Here is a 21,666-nt window from a genome sequence, read left to right as displayed (position 1 = left end):
GTAGAGGTAGACCTAGATTAGATTACTCTTCGCAAATAGTTAAGGATGTGGGCTGTTCTAGTTTTAGGGAAATGCGAAGTTTAGCTCAGGATAGGAAAGAGTGGAGGTTCGTGTCCAACCAGTCTTAGGACTGATGACCTTATGATGATGATGATGATGGTCGCTTTCATTGAAACAGTTCTAATTTAACATTGGGGAAGATAGTACAAAGAATGCAAAAGGCCCTTTCATATCCATGGTGGATGTAGGCACATTGGAGACGGAAGGATCCCTAAAGAAGCTCGCCACTCTTGTTCCACTCGAACTCCAAACGACGATGGTCTTTAGACTCGAAACGGGTCAGCACCAGTTCATCTATTGGCCGCGAAAGCCTTTACCATAAGTAACTTATTTTTTTTAATAGAATCGTCTACCTATCCTAAAAAGTAAGTAAATTTTGTGTACTAAGAATTTTTTAAAGCAATTTTTATGATAGTGCACGTACTAATGGTCGGGGAAGTACCTACCCACGGAGCGTTTAATGTATAAGAATTACCCTAAGGATTCGGAACTATTCAAATCTTTCTGTCATATATTTAGAAAGTAAAAATGAGAAAAGCAACATAAACCGAAAACTACCCAATTTGCATAATGAAAGAAAAAAGTTGATCACATACTCATGTAATAGTGTTTCAATATGTAACTTTACACAATCTAAAGAGATATTTACTGTAAACCAAATCGTAGGTGTATCTAACTGGTAGCAGAAAAACACAAAAATGGTCAAGTTTAAAAACTAGTGTAGGTTTCTCTTATGTTATATCTTGATACGTTTTTAGCGCATGCGAGTTGGAGGGGTGTTTCCTTGTTGATTTTACGTTTTACTGAGGGAAAGCCGTTTTCCAAAACATTCTCGATACAAACATTGTTGAGACTAGCGCTCGTCTCTGAGAGTAGTGGTACAGTGCACTCAGTAAATTCGATTTTTAAGCGGATTACAGGGGTTATTTGAAAAGTAAGTGGACTCAAGCTTCATATAGTATTAATAAAACTAAAAAAAAAATTGTACGTTAAAAGTTTGATTTAGGGTAAAAAAAGAAAATTGTTTATGAATAAGTTTAAGCATTAAGATAATTGGTTTAAAATAATCATCAGGATTACAGGGTATATTTAAAAAGTAACTGGACTCAAGATTCATATAATATTAATAAAACTAAAAATGAAACTGTATGTCAGAAGTTTGAATTACGGTAAAAAAAGAAAATTATTTATTAATAGGTTTAAGTATAAAGCTTATTGGTTTAAAATAATCATCAGTTCTTGTAAAAGATATTCGAAAATTCATTCATTAACGGATTAAAAATTAGACCAACTTTGAGATACATAATAAGCTATTAATAATGCGTTTATTTTCGGCTATTTTAGTGTTTAATCCCTGGTACCATAATTTTGTTTTTAACCATTATTATTAAAAAATAATTGCTGAAAAGTTAATGTAGGTGCATTTTATTTTTAAACAAATATTTTTTTTTTGAGTGGTACATTAATATTTATAATAAGTTTCTTATTTTTTTATTAGAGAAGTAAATTCCAAATAGTTAAATACCTACTGTTTAAACATTAATATCTAAATTTAGGAAAACTAAAACTAGTTTTAACTACACAATTTTACTACAATTTTAAGAAACAAAGAAGTATGAAGTATTTTAAAATTAAATGAAAATTCAGAAGTTGGTCCACAATATCTAAGACGTTTCATATCGTTTTTCTTTCAAAAACTGTTTTTGCAACAGTAATGAATCTTTTCAAACCGCTTACTTCTCAGTAGTTAGCGTTACAAGTATTATCAACTTATATGAGCATTTTGGGGATGATGTTGTAGTATCAACCGTCCTTTATGTTTCTTTTCTTTTGCGTAAGTGGTATACATTTTGAAATATTGCCAAGAATGTGCTTTGACGAAAATGCATTTTAAAAATAAATCAATAAACATTTACGTATAAATGGCAATATACTGCCAGAAACTTAAAACTTTTTTCAAACTATTTTCTTTGGAATGATTCGACAAATGTTCCATAGTAAGAAACGAAGGGAAACATTTATTTATGCCAATTTTCTCCAATACTGTAGGGTGTAAGGTATTAGTACCGCATCCGCATGCTGACAAGTGTTACTATTGTTGCTTCATGACACCTTTTATTAATTAGCATATTCCTCCATAAAATTGCAACAACCTCTTATTAGTAATGTTTAAAAATAGGTCTCGCGCTTTACATATTGTCCATACATACATAGGTAAGCATATTAACCTCCATTAGTGTTTAATCTTTGTACTTAACGCGATTTGATTCAAGTGATAAACCAGTTTCTGTTTCGTTTTCACGTATGACCATATACAGTATAAGCCAGTCGATGTGTAACAGGTCGCAGAACGTTCGAAAACAAGTACACTTTTGGTTATTCGATCAGCGACAAATATAGAAACGAATTATTGCGTAAAACTTGGATAAAATCATGTTTACGAACTTTGTATTCGAAATGATTACCGTTTCGGTTTCGCATATGTGCCCAAGAAAAGTGCTAACTTTTTGTTTATTTGCTCTGAACGAACATCTATTAATACAATACAATACGAACAAACATAATATAATTGATAGATTCCGCGGTAGTGAAATTGTAAAATATTTTAATAACGTAAAAAAAATACGGTCCGCTAGTTTTATAGTTTTATTAGGCAACCTCTATCAATCGTTTCGACTTCTTTCGTCATCTTCGGAGAGTTTTAACAGAATTTCGGAAACTACAACGTTGTGATAGGCCTCGCGATTGTGTGATATCAATAATATACTTTTTATGCTCTTTAAGTCGTATGTCAAAATTGCGTTCATTTTGTCCTATGTATATTACATCACAGCTATTATTATACAAATTCTTGATTTTTATATTTATCTATTTTGACAATTTTGTTATTTTATAATTAGGGGAAAGTTTGGTAACTTTAGTAAATGCGTTTTTAAATATAAATTCAAATATACCCTTTTAAAAAGCATTTATAAATTCATCAAAAAGTATTTGAAATACTGTAACAAATACTGAGTTTATAAAATTGACGAATCCTGTATTGCGATATAATTCTTTATCCATGGTTTATTTATTTATACTTTTTGTATAATGGCAAAGGGACAGTAAGCAACTAAAGTTAATTGCAGTTGCACCCAGTCTAAACTTTTTAAACAAACGACTGTTCTAAAGTTCTACTTTATGGTAGCAAACTGCATGAAATAGTGGTTATCCTAGCTTGAATAATCTTTTGAGAAACTCACAGTACAAGTAATATATGTTTAAAAAATTTACATCGAAAAACAACAGCAAAATATGTAGAATTATAAATAAATAAATCACTTAATTCGTGACGAAAAATGTACTTAGTAAAAATTCAATTTTTTTTTGTTTTGTCTTCGAAATTTGGATGCCAAAAATCCAAGTATATAGAGAATTTTAAGAAATACATACTACAGAAAAGAATGAAATTCTGCGTTAATTTTTGTTTAAAGGCTGTGGCTTAAATTTAGTTTGATTTTTTGGTTGTAGTAGTAATAATACAAGTTTTCGAAATTACTTTATTTAAAAACAATTTCCGTTCTACGTTATGGTATAAAACGACCAAAGGTGCCAGTTCTTTTCGAAATAAGATACATATGCTTTCACAAAGAAGAATCTTCCTGAGTTTCTTATTTTTTTCTGTATGTGTAGGATATCATTTTAACAGAATAGAATTACGTTACATTATTATATAGAAAGTATGTCTTTTTACTTCACCTAAACGATTTCCTTACAAGTTACAAATGAAATGGCATTTCAATTTCACTACAACAGGTTTTGATGTTTTTGAAGTAAAAATTCCAATTCCTTAGTTATAGATAGTTAAGCACATTTTTTTGTTATTGAATTACATAAAAACGCATTAAAGTAATACTCCTTGGGTGGACTAAAGATAAAATATGCTGGAAAACATAAATCCTGAAAATTCTCGTACTCTCTCATTCACCAATCATTACTTATTCGTTATAAAGGTATCGAGATCGCCAAAGAAGTTTCACTTCTTTCACGTGGACCGAGTTGCACCTGTTTTTTTAATAACAATATTACTAAAATTTAAGTGTGCCTCACCAGTCAAATTGTTATAAACAACTGATAATACATTGCATATTATATGTACTAATGCATTTTTCAAAGATAATAGTTTATTTATTTCAAAATATTTATTAACTTTTGGGTGATACTGACTTATTTATAATTTTTGTTGTGTGGATTGGATATTTTGTAACTAAAGAACAATTTTACAATTTTACAAGTTTACAATATAAAAACGTACTTCGTGAAGTAGTTTAAATTATTTTTTATTCACTCTTTCGACTTTCTTCTTACTGTCATGTCACTTTGAAGTTTAAAGGACTAAAAAATATTAAATTGTTGACTTGTTTTTGATTATTTATTTATGAAGAGAATACGTTTTTGGCCAGCTGTCTGAATAAACTATTACAAGTGGGTTGCGATTTCGTTTTTATTAGATCTCATCAGCACGTAATAGGCAGTCTCGATAAAACATAGACAAAATATCATTAAAGGGGTAGTATATTTACAATTAAAAACAAACGAATTTGTTGGAATTTATTTAAATCAGGATATAAAGTTCGGTATGCAGTTTGGGAGGGTTGGGGTAGTACTGGTATGGAAGGAAGACAAAGTGGACTAAAATACCATTTTGCTCTTGACTATACAAATTCAAAGGTTTGTATAGACTATAGCAACATATTCATATTTGCACTTCTGTATTTCAAACTTAATTATCTAGTTAAAAATACCTTGAATACGCAACAAAGTAACAACAGCATCGAAAGAATTTTCAATTAATATTATATATATTCAATCACTTAAAAGTTATGCCAAGTAATCCTGTACTTATAATGAAAACAAATTGAATTATTTTCTTATTTTCTTGATTGACCTATTTATCGTTAGTTTATTTCGTGTTGTGCAGCTATATTTTACCTATTCAATTACATTTCAATCGAAAACTTCAACTCATAAGGGTGTTTAAATTAAACCATTATTACTCAAACTAAACGATTTTCATTATAATAATTTGGAGGAAAATTTTTGTCATGCAATATCGATTGTTTAAACTCGGAAAATTGTACAAAGGAACGTTTCGCATTGAAATATCGCAATTCCTTCGTACCACATGGTACAACCTTACCACCTTACTATTATTGACTTCTCGCTGCCCATGTTCTAGTTTCGAGAAAGTTATAAATGCGATGCGTAGGCATTGCAAATAATAAAAGAAAAAATGCAAACCTCGTATAATGCTTTCAGCATTTTAATTACAATATTAACTATAAACATATAGATAACCGACCTACGTGTTAGGCAGTGATAGATACAATGATTTATATTCTAGTTATATGTAGACTTTTCTTGAAAACAAAGAGTGGGCAATGCAGATAAAAAAGTTCTATAGAACACTTCCGGAAACTGCAACTTGTAACAGTTCTTCAAAATTAGCATTTAAATTGATAATTTTAAATATTGCTGTATGCTACATATGTTGTGTAGATAAAAAATACTTATTACTAGAAGAAACAAAACCAATAAAATTGACCATTAAATATTCGATAAGTACGAAGAAAAGGTGTTAAATTTAGAAGACAATATGTGATTAAAATAATGTATAAAAGTTAAGGATAATATATCGAATATTCAAACCGAAGAAAAGGAAATCAGAAGAAAGAAAACGTTTTTTAATGGAAAATGGATTGGCGATCATGCAGTACAGATGGAAACTGGAAAAAAACATAAGTGTATGGAAATAGCTGGAAAGTTTTACTAATGACATTGATAAGCATAAAAGAGGAGAAAAAATGAGAAAATTAAAAAATATGGAAAGAAAGGGAAGAAGAACGAAATGGTTTAAAAGACTAAAGAGCAAAAAGTAAAAACGAATTAGTTTTAACAGCAATATTTAGATTGGGAATCGAGAATAGAACGGCAAGGTACTGGGAAGAAGAACAAGGGAAGAAAATATGCAGGTTGTGTAAATTAGAAACACAGACTCTCAAAAACAATTTTAAGATATTTCAATTTCCCATTTTCACATCAACATTTGATATTTCTAACTGCACCAGTAAATGCTCCTTGGCTAAAACTACCCCTTCAATTTTCAGGTTATTGTTACGTATCATACTGAGATTAAATAAATAAATTTATTTATGGATATAAGTATATCTAAATACAGTATAACTGTAATTTTTGTTCTAGTATTTCAAACACTTTCTAAAGTATTTTTATCTGTATTTAAATATACATATATTTAAATGTGCATTTGATGAAAAATACTTTCTTTAATAATATTATTATTAAATTAATAAACCATTTGGTCAGCGCACGTCTCTAAACCAACAATATGTATTCGTATTTCGAACTAAATGATTATTTTTATCAAAATGACCCATATTATTCAGGGATGGTGTAGTTTTATATTAGCCGAAGAAGTTTTAGAATCGATTTAGTAGTTTGAAAAATTAATTTCTACATACAAAGGAATAAACAAATAAATTTCACCTCTTCTGCGTAGATAGATACGTATAACAAATAACTGTTTGATTGGTGAAAAGCAAAATAAGTTACTTAGTACTTATTTATTTTTTTTGGTAACGAAACGGAAAAGATACTTGATTTCAATTGGTTTTAAGGTGATTTGTTTTGCTTTTTTTTTTTTCGAAAAATATTATTACACAAATAATATTTGTATGATTGTTTTCAATCGCTTTCTTGAAAATTTACAATATTTATGGGTGCGAAGAATGGGTATACCTACGACTCATTTCTAGAAAAATTCAGAGATCATTATCTGTAAATAGCCTAATGACTATGGTGTATGACTACCACGCCGGAGTACCTACATGAGTTCGAATCCTGCAAGTGCAGTCGAATTTTTTTAGTTTTCTGTTACATCTGTTTTAAACGGAGTTCAGTATTTCAGTTTATATCAGATAAGTTTAAGTGAGCAGTAAAAATACCTCATGTCTATTGTCGATATTTAATATTTACAATAACAGTAACCGCAATGAAATAAAGCGTTGAGAGTGCCGCGTCTATGCTAATTAGTAGAAAAATACAATCTGCATTTTTGTTCATTTAATGGTAACCAACGTCAAGGACAATAAAGGATAGAGCACAATACAGGCGCCTGCTTAGCAACATAAAACGAGAAAAAAATTACATAAAATTTTGTGCGCTTCATTTATTACCTTGACATATATAATTTATTATACAAATGACATTTTAAATTAATACTTATAAATTGTTCGAATTGATGATTTTTCGGTTATAGCTATCTAATTATCATTGGCGCATTTTATTTTTATTTTTATTTTATTTCATTTACCTATTTTTACAACAATGGGCGACGGTTCTCCTTAGCAGTCGGTTTTTTATTTTTATTTTTGAAATTTAGTTTTTTAATTACGACCTCTACCACCATTTTTTATTTTACGGCTGCCATTTTGGTTTATATAAATAAAGCCTAGCTTATAACTATCGGACGATTTAGACAAATCGATAAGCAACACACTAATTAAAATGCTTTCACTTTTCTATCATTTATGATGTATAAGATAAAGTATCCAACAAGCACATCATTATTACTTCAGTTTGGCGCAGTTATGATTTTCTTGTCGGAGATGTCGTTTTTGTAATTATTTCTGAAAGTTCTAAGCAGATAAAATGAATTAATTAAAGAATATTACTGTCTTAGTCAGAAATATACCTAAACCAATTTTGTTAGTTTTGTAAGGCCTTGCTTCATTAAAGGGATTAATTACAATGTAAAAGTTTATCGAAAATTAATTTTTAACTGCTTTTCGATTGAGAAAGAATTTCCTTTTTGCAGAGCTTTTTGGTACACCATCATTAATCATCTTCACCGGATTACATTCTACTTTTGACGTTATTGTTATGGTAAAATCAATACTGATTGTTATTTATATGTTTACATCATTTCTTTAGCCTCCAAGGATAACAAATAAAAGGAATAACTTAACAGACATTCAAAATTATTTGCTGACAATAGATTAGAGTCTAGAGATTCAAATGCTGAAAATTGCAAATTGTGACCGTGAAAGACTCACGCACTTAACTAAAGGTTGATTAGGGAGTAACTACAAAAGAAATGTAGGTTTATACGTTTTTTTACCGTGTTATCATTGAGAACAGGGGCGGCTTTAGGGAGTGGAGAGCACAGCAACTTTTCAGGGCCTCGCTGTGAATCCCTGATTCTTATAAGACATTAATGCACCTTAGTTTATCATGATTAATAATTTGGTATATTTGTGTATCATCATTAAAACTAATTCCACAAAGAAAAGGGCCTTGCAATGATCTACTCGCCTGGAGCCTTGTAAAGGCTAAGGCCGCCCCTAATTGAGAATCGTGTGGCTGCCTGCTTCTAACCAAGGAATCGATTATAATTTGGTGCATGCCAAGATAATAATAATGAATTATAAATATGGAAATCGGTTGTGCAATATTTGTTAACTTTAAATATAAAATAGTCGAATCACATTAGTATGTACATATTTCCAAAATAAGAATAAATTTAGCTCGATTTGGTGATATTGGGATGTTTCCAAAAATTTTCTTCGTTTTTGGTTTTATTGATTATGTCAGTTTGTAAAGTTTTTATTTCATCTTCAACCGCCTTGTTTTCCATTTGAAAAGAGTCTGACCTTTTTTTTAATAGATATGCTTCACATTCAAATCCTTGCTAAATGGAAAAGAAAACNAACCGCCTTGTTTTCCATTTGAAAAGAGTCTGACCTTTTTTTTAATAGATATGCTTCACATTCAAATCCTTGCTGAATGGAAAAGAAAACTGCTCATATTTATTTATTTTTTTAAAAACATCAATCATCTTTTTAATTCCTGCAATGTATTTTTAGGACAACCTTTTTTTGTTTGCGTGAATGCAGATGATTATTTATTATAAATTTCTAATCATCTTTTAAATTTGCACATTTTTCATCTTATTTATTTGGAAAAATTGAGATTGCCTCTCATAGGCTACGATCGACATCTTGTATCATACAAACTTTTAAACATTCAAATTGAAAAACTATATATAATATCCCCTGAAGTTTTCAAATAGATTAATAAGCTGACTTCATCTATCTTTATTTTATTTCTGACGTTGGTGTTTAAATGTTTAATGCCAATTAAGCCTGATTGATCAACGATCATTTATATAATAGACAATAGAGACACCAATTATGTACTTTTATAGAAGTACAATTAGTTATTTACGTCTCTGCCTCTTTTAACGATTTATTATGATTTGTTAAAGAGACAACACGAAAGAAAATGGGTGGATTTCAGCAAAGACCTTGGACACCTACGAAAAGGCGAGGACCCATAGCTGCAGAATTTGCCAGTCCAGGGCCGGCTTCAGTTTCTTTACCGTCAACTATTGGTAAAAAAACGAACAAATTTTTTTGTGTTGCTCTTGAACTTTTTTTCGTTCATTACAAATAGTTTCTCGAAAGTTCATAAAGCCAATAAAAATTGCAGATAGTCAAAGGTCATGAAAATCAGTCAGTTGTTCTCAAATATCTCGCAAATTATCGATTTTATGTTGATTTTGGCTAATTTAAAAATTTTTATTTGTAATATAAATTTGGGTAAATATGGTGATGAGTTATCGATAAGAAGACCTGTGTGTATACATTGGAACATCGTTTATTCACATATACCAGCATAACTTCTGTCTGAGATGTTCATAAAATGGACTCTTCGTCATAATGACAATCGGAAGGACCCTTAGTAGTAATTTGCAAAATAAATATTGACACACTTTTCATTTTCCAAAGAAATGAAACCAACTGATAATTATTTAATTAAACAAGCCTGTTCAAATGTGTCATTATCCATTTACAGCAACATCTGCACAATATCATCTACTCGGGGTATATTAGGTACCATCAGGTTCAAATTTGTCTGGGAAAAATTTAGACCCTCAGGGTTGGAAATTTTTTTAGCTTCGCATTTTTTTGTACAAAATGACTAGGCTGTAAAACGAAAGACGAAAACATCTGATTATATATTCCTTAATTCCTTAATAGATTAAAAAAGGAATTTGCATATTTTGACCGTCAAATAGAAATAACCAATCTACGTATCTTGTTATTCCTTTTTTTATTATTTACGAAATGTGGATGTTTGTCATAAACACTATAAAGCGATGGTGATTATTTTTTCAGGAACAAGACCTTTGGATTCAAAGACTGGCCGAGCTCCTGCATTCAGTTTCGGCAACAGGCACAACGATAAAACGGAGACCATTGGTCCAGGACCGGGCCAATATAACGTTACCGGTTTAAGTGCTAAAGGTACCTACGAAATTACCAAAAATTCATAGAATAATTTTAATATCAAGAAACACATAGAATTATTGTTTAAGTAGTATGAAAAAGTCGTTTTCGGAAAATCTTTAAAGAATCTGTTATTAACCGTCTGAAATTAAAATACTTACTCAATTAATCAAAACTATTTGGAACAATGTCCTCTGGAAACCTCATTTAAATTATAGGAAAAGACACCCCCAAAGCAGCAAGTCTCCATGGCCGTCCAAAAGATTGCAAAGGCGACAACACCCCTGCCCCTGGCGATTATAATCCTGATAAAGCAGAAAAAGTTATTCACGATAATGCTCCAAAATATACCTTTGGCTTGAAGACCAACCGGGAAAAACCTCTCGACACACCAGGTATTTCAGTAGACGATTATTATTGTTAACATAGTTTGCTTTACCCGCAGCAGTTCTATTATTTTTATTTCCTTCAAAATTGTTTATGTTATATTGTGGTTTCCATCTTTCTAAAGTAATAGTTATCAAAAATAGCTTTTTTTTCCTTTTTTTAATATGACGCCCAGCACCTCCACCGTAATTTATTTATTTTTATTATATATACAGTTCTTTGTTTTAGCTACTTCTTGAGTAGGTACTTTGTTGTTGTTTTGTGTCCTTTTTTGCTTAAAACTAATATGAAAAAATTATATCCAAACTGTAAATAGTCAGTAAAGGTGATTAAATAAAATTAGGTGCTATTTTAATATTAACATAATCGGTTCCTTTATTTGCATTAACGGTAATCATCGGATTAGTCAGAGTAAAAGGTAATCATGTTTCTTACATCACTTGATAATACGTCTTTGCCACTATTGTTAATAGTTAATTTAGCTTGTCTTACGTTTTATATTTAATAGCATTCAACTTACGGGAATATTTAACAATTTTTAGTTGCAATATCAATTAAAAAAAAAAAAGATAAAATGTCAGTACAAGTCATTTTACGTTAGAAATTCGCTTAATTAAAAGTGCATTTAAAAAATATTTAATGTGAAACTGAAATTATTAATTAATAATATTATTGGGCTTCTCATATCATATGCCATTCGAAATTTTGCCAAACAAAGCGCTTTTTAATTGTACAGAATGTTTACCGAATATACGGCAAAAGTTGAAAGGGTTATTACATTGGATTTGTTATTTGGTCCTTGATTGATGATGATTTTTGGAAAATCGCTATGTATCGAAAATAGAGAGCGATAAGTGTTTATCGAGTATAACAATATTTTATTACCTACGGGATACTTTCAGTTACAAAATGTATCTTAAATATCTGTATCCCGATACTGAGCAGCAAGGCCTAGAGATTTAGACAGTTGCTTAGCATTCGGGAAGACATTGGTTCGATTCTGGGTCCATCTGCCTTGGTCCAGGGCAGTAATAATTCACGGATAATCCTTCACCCTCTTCTGTTTTCATTTCGTTTATCTCATCTTTTTTACCCGAACCACCACAACCATATTTTACCTGACAGCTATGGATAATAGATACATTTTCCCCAAAAGGATTTGGATTCAAATTATCTGGATGCTACTATTCTCTGTCCATATACCTATTACATGCAAAGCTTTTTAATCCACAAGATCTATACGAACTGCTAACAATGACTATCATCAACTATGATGCATGCAGCTAATCCTGCATTTTGTTCCAAAATATTTCAATATACCTGACCAGTAAGTCTTCCTGATAGGAATATCGGTCCATTTAGCCGATCACAATTTTAATCCAAACTTTAAACAAAAACTGATAATGAAAATATAAGTTTACACCTATCTCATGTGGATTTTTTCAGCCTTTACCATGTGGCTATTGTGAAAATTCTCCATTGCACTTCTTGAGAAAGCCATTACTTTAATTTCGACTACACCTTCATCATAATCATTTTTAAAATATCAAAATTCGCTTTACCTCACAGGGATTTACGAAACGGAATGATTTTCCAAAAATCATCATCTTAGAACAACACGGGAATAACCCTTTGAAATTTTACCGCATATTTAATAAACACCCTGTGTATATTTATGATTTTTTATAGATCCTCTCATTATTAAACTTTTTTCAATAGATTTTTTATACTACGAGATTTGCAGTCGGTTTCTTCTTAAACGACAATTTTATGATTAAAAATTATGCAACGCTGAAGAAATTAAATTCAAAAGAGTTAGATTTTGATTTTTACAAGAACGGGATTAGCAATTAGCAAGGGCAATGTGGTACTCATTATAAGCGTCTTCATTGTAAATAAATTTTATTCGTTAACTTCAATTATTTATCTGTGCGCGTAGGCCCGTTTAAATTTCATAAATTTTAATGAGAATGTTGAAAAAATTGATGTAACATAGATACCTACAATATAACATACACAAAAGGAAACACACGTTTCATAAATTAAATATAACAAGCTCCACAATGGCAATATATATAACACGTAATTGTTTTAACCTTCAGCACCTAATAGCTACAATGTAAATGGATTGCAAAAGTCGCCGATGTTTTCCTTCGGTTCCAGAAACAGTATAGATAAAATTCCCAACACACCTGGTTAGTTTTCTTTTAAATACACACTTTATTTTACATGTGAACGGTTTAACAAGTTTAACTCTTTATTTAACAGCCCCTAATGCATATAACGTCCGTAGATTTGACGGTGTACCGAGGTACTCCTTTGGGATGAGGACAAAAATAGTTAGAACGTCTGACAGCCCTGGTTAGTTTAGTTAATATTTTGGGTAAAAGAAATAATAAAATCAAATGTTATCTGTGGCTAAATTAAAATACTACATAACCGTTCGACTAATAAATAATTTAATATTAATAATTATTGTAACACCTTAGCTCCCAACGCCTATAACATACCCAGGATTAACAACTCGCCTAAATTTACTATAGCAAGGAAACCTTTGACTAAATCTACAACAGAAGCACCCGGTTAGTTTCTGAGAACTGATGGTATTTTATTTTTTATTATTGGAATATATTATATATTTCATCATCATCATTCATTTCGTCTTTCATCTTGCATTTAATTAAAATGGAAAAAGCATATTTCAGTCGTAACTCCTAATACGGAAGAAATTCAAACAATTTTGTAAGAGTGTATTTATATAGTGTAATTCTTCCGTACCCTACATGATAATGTGGCAATAATAATAAAACTGAGAGTTGTACTCATTAAAATAAAAACATTTTTAAAATTTGAATGAATCGTTTGGAAGAAAACCATTCCAAATACTAACTGCTTTAAGTAACATTGAAAGTCAACAAGTTTGAAAACACCAGGCACATACATTTATTTATTCAAAGTATATTTTTTATTTTAACTTTAGAACAAGATCACAAAAATTTTTGCTTTCTGTAGCTGTACAGTAGGGTAAAATATCGCTGGTAGTATTAGAGGAACATTTATTTTTTTTAACATTCCATACACATACTGTAAAATTGTTGAGAGATTACGTATACGTCATCGGCATAGTCTATACGAACCAATTCAAACAGTAGTGAAAGTACTACTTACTTGTAATATAGAAAATAAGATATAAGCTACTTCCAACGCAAGAAAACTATCATTTTAACGATAAGTGTGGCGAAGTAGGGTGAACGCCACAATCATATTGTTTTAACAGTGTATATCGCCTTTTTGTTTAAGGCGACTCGACCCTGCGCTATCATCGACTTTATATCTCTACCGCTTCTTCCATTCTGACTTAATTAGACTTCCTAGTTACCTAAATAAGTACCTTTTTCTAATTTGTCAGCTCCTATCTTTATATTCTCTTTTTCCCTACTTTTTCTTCCCTTGTTTACCAATATTTTTGTTTTACCTTTACTTCAATACTGTACTGGTTTGTCAATATCGCTTCCATTTTATTAAGGGTATCTCTAACACCTCCTTATTAGATGCTAATACAGCTATATCATCTGCAAATCCGAGCATAATAATCTTTTGTTCCTGTATATCAATCCGTACAATTGTCCTGTCTTTAACGATGTAGATTAAAAAGTAGCGGTGTCAGTGTGCATCCTTGTGTGATGCCCTTCTTAATATTTGCTCCTCTACATCCTTGCCAAGATCTATAATTGCTTGTTGCTCTTTATGCAATCTATGTATCACTCTTCTGTCCCTGTATCATGGATCTCACCCCTACATTTTTAAGTATATTCAACATCTTGTCCCATTTGACATTGTCAGATGCTTTTTCTAAATCTATAAATCCTATGTATGCGCTCTTTATTTTTTCTACCGTTTTCTCTAATGTTACCCGTAAAGCTAGAATGACCTCTCGTGTTCCTCTATTTCTTTTAAATCCCAAATGGTCTTCCCCTACATGCTACACATGTTACTTGTTGTTAACTAAATAATTGATCCACACGTAGTCTCTCAATAACGTTACATTTTCACTTTGCATTTTGACTTCGTATATTTATAGGAAGGTAAGCAATATTACTTGCATCCATTTCTGTATATTATTTTTCTTTGTTTTGGCGAATTTAAAATCAGTAAGTGTGGCTTTTAGCGCCCAACGTATACAATATTCCGAACACCTTGGGTGACAAAAAATCTGCACCAGCCTATACCATATCGGGAAGAAATAAAGATCTGGTTGACGAAAGAGTTAAGAATCCAGGGCCCGGATCTTATAATAATGTCGACCCAATTACATACAAAGAACATGCCCCGTCTTATACTATCAGTGGAAGAACTAATATACCGTGTGATCATCTGAATGTACCAGGACCAGGCGTTTACTCACCGGAAAAGGTACGTAAAAGCGTATTGGGTTACAACAAAGGAATATCTTAAGGATGTTTGGGGGGTATGTCAAAGTGCTACGAGACAAATAAAAATTTAGATGAACGTTCCTCATTCAATTCTAAAATTCCTGTAAAAATTACAAATCGATTTACTAAACCGTTAAAAAGTTATTGAAATTTAAAAAAAATTGTAATTTTACACGTCATTTTATGGAGATTCGTTAACCGAACAGATTAAATTAATTTTTATTAATAGAAGAAAAGCTACCAGAAATTTCAAACTTTTATAATAAATAACTTGAACTCTGGAGAATCACTTTAGTACCTATAAGGTTATTCAAATTCACTAAATGGTTATCGAGGAAAACATGAAAAATTAGCTGAAAATCTCGTTTTTACTTGATAATATAATGATAATATTTATAATTGTCTGAAATAAATGCAATTTTAAAGTTTTAATTATTATTTAAACGTATTAAAAAGTTTTACGCTCATTATTAATAGAGATTGAAACTAAATAGTTGTTTGTTTCGAAGTTGAAATCAAGGCATATTCACTGCCAAAAGTCAGTTAAAAATTTTTCCATATTATTCCTTATTTCTTATTTTATTCAGTTTTTGGTCAAATTCCAAATTTTCTCTCAAACAGTATACTTTTTTTTTTAACATAGATAGTATTTATTTACCTCATGATATGCTGCAAAACCTAATTAATCACGAATTTCTAATTTTATGTCCTCTTGTCTCCGATTGTACTTCCCAAACATCCTTAAAGTCTTATTCTAAATATTAGGCACCTTGACATTAACCGAAATTTGAGCCATCAGAGGCAAAAAAATGTCGATATCTATTAATGTATAGTCATGACCTATTTTCAGGTGGAGGTTCATTTAAGGCATGCACCTGCTTACTCATTTGGTATACGACATTCCCCATTTTTGGGAAGTACGTTAACTGGACTGACTAAAGATAAAACAAGCTTGTTAATGTAATCTTAGGGGCTTACTAACAGTTGTTTAAATTTATTAGCAGGTTTGTATTTAATCTTAACGTTTTTACTAATGCAAAAGGTCATGCAGTTATGATAATAATTGTAATATTTTATTAAATAAATAAAGTAAGTATTCTTCTTTTTAGAAGATTTTATTTTCGAATGATCTAATGATCTAATGCATGGTAACATGATTTTGCTTTATTTATTAACATTTTTAAAGCAGTTTTAACACAATAAAAAATAATTTGTTTGACAGTATCCATTTCTTAAAGGACAAGAATTTTTCAAATATTAACAATAAATCTATAAGTACCATAATACTTACTTTTCTCTAGTTGCTGACGGATAATTATTTCATTTCAAATCTTTGTTGTGAGAGAATGTTTTCAAATAACGATAGGCTAACGACGTTTTTATCAGTTTTCTTATTTTAATATTGTTTAAAGTAATTGTTATTAATTAAACAGCTGCTTTTATTTGTTTCTACTTTTCATGATTCGGATATTTTTAATATTTTATGGGGGTGGACTAAATGGCGTTACTTTGTAAGTAGGAAGGGTTAAAAATAGTACGGAAAATGTGTTACGTGGTTTATGGATAAACCCTTATTAGCGGACAAACGCACAACGTTGTAGCAACAATAAGGTTCCATTAGATTCTTCGAATCTTCGGGACCTACCAGTAGGTACAATTAGTCTAAGCATAAATTATCATAAAAAAGTAGAGAAACAGTGAATATGAATTTCCAAAATTTCTTCAGCACTTTACCAATTCGAAAAATATCGGAAAACAGATCTGTCTCTGGATTTGAATTTTTTATTTTTATTTACAAACTTATCATTTTATTAATGGTCGACTGCTATATAAAACACTGCAAAATTATATTTAATGAAAGAATAAATCCGTTTTTCGGTTGTTAGGATTCCGTATTTAAAAAAAAATCCAATTTGTATAGGACCACTTTATTGGTCGTCTGTCTCTTTGTATCATCATCAAATCTTAAAGTGTACTTTTACTTGAGCTAAGATCTTCAAAATTAGACTGAAGGAAAAAATCTCAAAATCATGAATTTTAATTTTCAAAAATTTTTTTTATAGATACTTACACATACGTATCATGAGGGGTTTAATTTAAAAGCGATTGTTACTGGGAGTGTCGAACATTGGAATATAAACATAGTTTTTTCTTAATTTTGAATAGCATAATTAAAAAATATATCATCATAGGGTAAACGTAGATCTCTAGTCAATTACCTGATGATTTAATTGTCAGTGTAACAAAATTAAAGAAATTACACATACGTTTTTGAAACTTATTTCTTAATATTTTTACGATGCTTTTTTCTAGGTGCAATTGGACATTCCACCGGCTCACTCGTTTGGGATCAGGCATTCTCCTTACGCTGAACATTACTAGCACTTCCAATCTGTATCTGTATCACTACATCAAACGAAAATGAAAATAACGATGCTTCGACACGAAACCGATCAATTTTGTGATAGCATTTTCTCTTACATCACTTCATTTTTCTTCAAATACGTATACAGATGTTGTTCTGGCTTTTCCTTTAATGATACACCATTAACAATTATCAAATGACAATAATCCTTTTATAATACTAAGGCTTTAAATAACTACACATTACGTATATTTGTATCAATTACATTCCGCGAGTAGATGGATTAGGATGTTGTATGCTGCCAGTTCCTTAACATGCTGTATTTTCCTGCCAATTTAAACAAATAAAGTTTATATTTGTTTGCAGTTGTATTTTTTGAAGTGAAACTTTTTAAGCGAGACCGCAAGGTACTGGTAATTAGTAAACGATGAAGTTGAAATTAAACTTGCCGGAAGGAGTGTCATTAAGAAAATAGAATAGAATTGAGAGTTTAAGAAATTGTAATCGTAACAAAACTAAAACAATTAAACACATTTCAGACAACAGAAAAAGAGTAGAGGTTGTTCAGAATTCCATGAAGATTAGCCTTGAGCGGTGCAGTGACAATACTCCGCTCACTGATGTCTACCTCTTATTTATTCTCAAAATTTCGTAATAGGCAATGTTTTTGCAGTAAGGTTTATGAGATTTTGAAATAGCTATAACATACACGAAAATTACTCAATAAAAATAGGATTGCAACATTATGGTAGACGTTTCTTTTATTAAAAGATGACAAAAGAAACGAAAAGATGTGAAAACTTGTTTATAAAATTAATAGCAGTTAAAGATAAAAAGTCTATTACAAGACCTGTTCGTAAATATTTTGAAAATCGTAAAACAATCAGTGCAGTTAATCTATAAATAAATAATTGAAATACATAAAGATGTATGTGATCAAATGAACGTTCATTGTTATTGGAAATGTGTGTTTCTTGAAAACTGGAAATAGACTCAGAAATTAGAAAAAGATTGTCAAAAATAAAATAAGTATAAATTAATAAGAAAATATATACCCGTAAAGAAATTTTTAAATCGTTAGTAAGATCGATTTTTTTATTTTAAAATAGTAATTGAGTCCTATACAACAGGGGTGGATCTTGAACATTCAGGGCTCGATACATCTTTCTGGGGACCCAAAAAAGACAAACTATAAAATTCCTAAACAATTACAAAAAATATATAACCTGAATGCGAGACCACTTGGGGGGGGTGTCATGAGACGGGAGCCTAATTTAAAGATCCTTCTTTGATTGAATCAATGTAAAGTGAAATTTCACGCGTCCAAATTTGAAAATTATTTAAAAAGAGTTGAAATTACAAATCATTACCTTCGATTTCGCAAAAATATATTTTGGTTAAAATACAATATATCCAACCTTACGAGACTGTACCGCGCTTTAATAAAAACCAAATTTAAATTATTGTAAAGAGCGAAATTTTGAAAATTGGTTAATAAGAAGCTGAAATTTAGTAGTAATTTCCTTTAGTTTCGCAAAATACAACACGTCACCTTACGACATCCACGCATTTTGATATCAAACAAGTTGAAATTAGCTTAAACCTAACGGCGAATCTTGAAGGCTCCTAATCAAGAAAAAATAGAAGTCAAACTATAGAATTGCTAAATTCTTAGAATATATGAGTGGAATGTGGGGCCACTTGTGGCAAAGTGCCTCGTTTGTAATCTCACTTTTTAGGAAAGTGATGGAGAACCAAATTTGAAAAGTTTCAGGTCTGCTCTGAGGAATTAACTGTGAAATTTACGAAACGTAGACAGGCAATATAATATGAAGATTGGAAAAACTTTGGCGGTTGTTGTAGAACAAACAGAATAGCTCAAAACCCCAACGCAAAAAAAACGACACTGTAGTTGTCCGAAGCACTTTTCGGTAAGTTACCTTCTTCAGAGACTGAAGTAAAACTCTGAGTTTTACCGAAAAGTGCTTCGGACAACTACAGTGTCGTGTTTTAGCGTTGGGGGTTTGAGCTATTCTGTTTGTTCTAGGCAATATAATAATAGTCATTATCAATGTTGGAAGTCCAAATGTAAATTAAAAGTAATGTTTACGACAACAATATTTATTAATGAGCAACATAAGTTTAACAACAGTTTCCTATAAATTTTGAAGGCATATAATATTTACACTTTACACGTATAGCGACTTCTACACATTTGGTTATGCTATAATTCGTTCACAATTATTATTTTTATTTCATTTTTTAATTATTATAAATTATACTTTTGTTTTTTTTTTTCGAGTAAAATCGTAATTATTTCGTAAATTCGATATTTATCGCAAGGGATGGCACTAATGTAAGATCGATAAAATCATCTCTGATGGTCAACTAATACAAAATTTTGTGAAGGAAATCTGCAGTAGAAAAATATTATCTGATATGTTTAACAGCTTCATTTTGTATTTTTTTTTTTTTTAGTATTTTGGAACTACCTTTAGAAATATTCTTTTAGAGAAAAATTGTGGCACAATAGATAAAAAGTCTTTTGTCTAAAATATACATTCAGTAGGTAGTAGAGTATGTGTAGAATTTAAAATAATGTTTCCTGTGACCAAGAGTTGGCTCTCTTCTCCAGATTGGTAGATGACGATCGTTGTCTTAATGGCAATGTAGGGAGCGTGACAGTTGCAGATTCTTCACTAGTCATCGGAGATAACAAAGACACTGAAGACTTGCAAGAAGATGGTAAACTCAAACTAGAATGTCTTTTCGTAGCCGATTTCGAAAGGTCGATCGAACTCGATGGATCACGTCTTTGGTCTTTATCATCAGCCACAATATCCACACAAGTATACGCATCCACTAATTTTGATTCACTCACATTGGTTGCTTTATCACTAACCGATGGGGTTCTCGAATTTAATTTTTCGACACTTTTATTACTCGCATCGAAGCTGCTTGTCAAATTTATTTTTCTTTCGTCTAAACTCGGCTGTCTATCGATGCTTAGGAATTTGTAGGAAGGCCCGAAAGGTTTGTCGTTCAAACTAGTTCTTCTCCTGCTAAACTTAGGCCTTTTGTTAGACTCCACGCAACTGGCACTTAAACGTCTAGTCTCAATACCAAAATCCACACTTAAATACGGAGTAGTATAAGATGGCCTCTCACACGCGCTCTTCTTTCTTCTGACGGGACTTTTTTCTTCGAAACTTTCTTTATCTTCAATTGATGTCGTACGCCATTTGGCTGCAAACCGTTTTCTCTTTTCTTTCCATGTTTTCATGGCAGCTGTTTTCTTTTGTATCTTGTCTTCTTTATCGTCGTTTTCGAAGTCACTGTCCGTGGAGAAATTCTCTGCTTCGTCTTCAGTTTCAACGAAGGAATCGTCTTGAAACACATCAGAATAAAACGAGTTGGCATCGAAGTCCGGATAATCCGTGGATAAGGAGGTATTACAGCTGCTGATGGACGCGAGTGGAGCTTTTTTGGTGGTGTAAGGTGATCGTGACGAAGGCGTGTTGAACAGTGTTCTTTCGCTACTGCACGGCGATCCCCGAGGAGTGGGCTGGATCACTCTGATGTCTATGGGGTAGTAGAATTCGCTTTGTTCCGGAACTGGAGATGATTGTCTACGCCGACTGTTACTTCTTTGAATCGGAATTGTTGGAAGGCCTAACAGAATCGAGGAACTTCTTCGTTCTAGGTAGGAACTGCCAGAGGACGAGCATGTTATGTTGCTTGGTCTACGTGGAACATCTAAACATCTGAAAAAAATGCACGGTAATTGCAGGCATATTAATTTAAAATTATTTTGACATATCGGTATGTGAGCACCACTAGAAAAACGCCCAGATGAAAACAAAATAATTAACTTTAATTTATTAAATGGCATGAAGGTCTAGTCAGAGACATATTAGAGGCAGAAACAGGAGTCAGGAGGGGTAGAGGTAGACCTAGATTAGAATATTCTTCGCAAATAGTTAAGGATGTGGGCTGTTCTAGTTTTAGGGAAATGCGAAGTTTAGCTCAGGATAGGAAAGAGTGGAGGTACGTGTCCAACCAGTCTTAGGACTGA

General features: G+C 31.2%; 2 protein-coding genes across 5 annotated transcripts in view; one reads left to right on the top strand and one right to left on the bottom strand.

Annotated features, from left to right (window-relative positions):
* Positions 1-877: 877 nt before the first annotated feature.
* Positions 878-17,956, top strand: LOC108745137 (outer dense fiber protein 3). 4 transcript variants are annotated; one of them, XM_018481225.1, is made up of 10 exons: positions 878-994; positions 9,383-9,508; positions 10,296-10,424; positions 10,625-10,801; positions 12,896-12,988; positions 13,062-13,154; positions 13,283-13,375; positions 14,962-15,206; positions 16,077-16,143; positions 17,540-17,956. In XM_018481225.1, exons 2-10 carry the CDS (start codon positions 9,400-9,402, stop codon positions 17,596-17,598), a joined length of 1,065 nt encoding a protein of 354 aa, XP_018336727.1. In that variant the 5' UTR covers positions 878-994; positions 9,383-9,399; the 3' UTR covers positions 17,599-17,956. The 4 variants fall into 4 exon arrangements, with proteins under 4 accessions (XP_018336727.1, XP_018336729.1, XP_018336730.1 ...); XM_018481227.1 differs by lacking the exon at positions 13,283-13,375; XM_018481226.1 differs by lacking the exon at positions 16,077-16,143 and having other exon boundaries at positions 880-994.
* Positions 17,957-19,696: 1,740 nt separating this feature from the next.
* The window catches only part of LOC108745139, a 41,298-nt gene continuing 39,328 nt past the window's right edge, over positions 19,697-21,666 (bottom strand). The window contains exon 3 of the mRNA XM_018481229.2: positions 19,697-21,355. Coding sequence (XP_018336731.1) covers positions 20,182-21,355 — 1,174 coding nt within the window. The 3' untranslated portion in view covers positions 19,697-20,181. The remainder of the gene's footprint in view (positions 21,356-21,666) is intronic.

The sequence above is a fragment of the Agrilus planipennis genome, unplaced genomic scaffold (genome assembly GCF_000699045.2).
Source record: "Agrilus planipennis isolate EAB-ADULT unplaced genomic scaffold, Apla_2.0 scaffold37, whole genome shotgun sequence".
NCBI classification, from domain to species: Eukaryota; Metazoa; Arthropoda; class Insecta; order Coleoptera; family Buprestidae; genus Agrilus; species Agrilus planipennis.
Note: the sequence above shows the minus strand (reverse complement) of the source record. Positions and strands in the feature narration are given on the sequence as shown.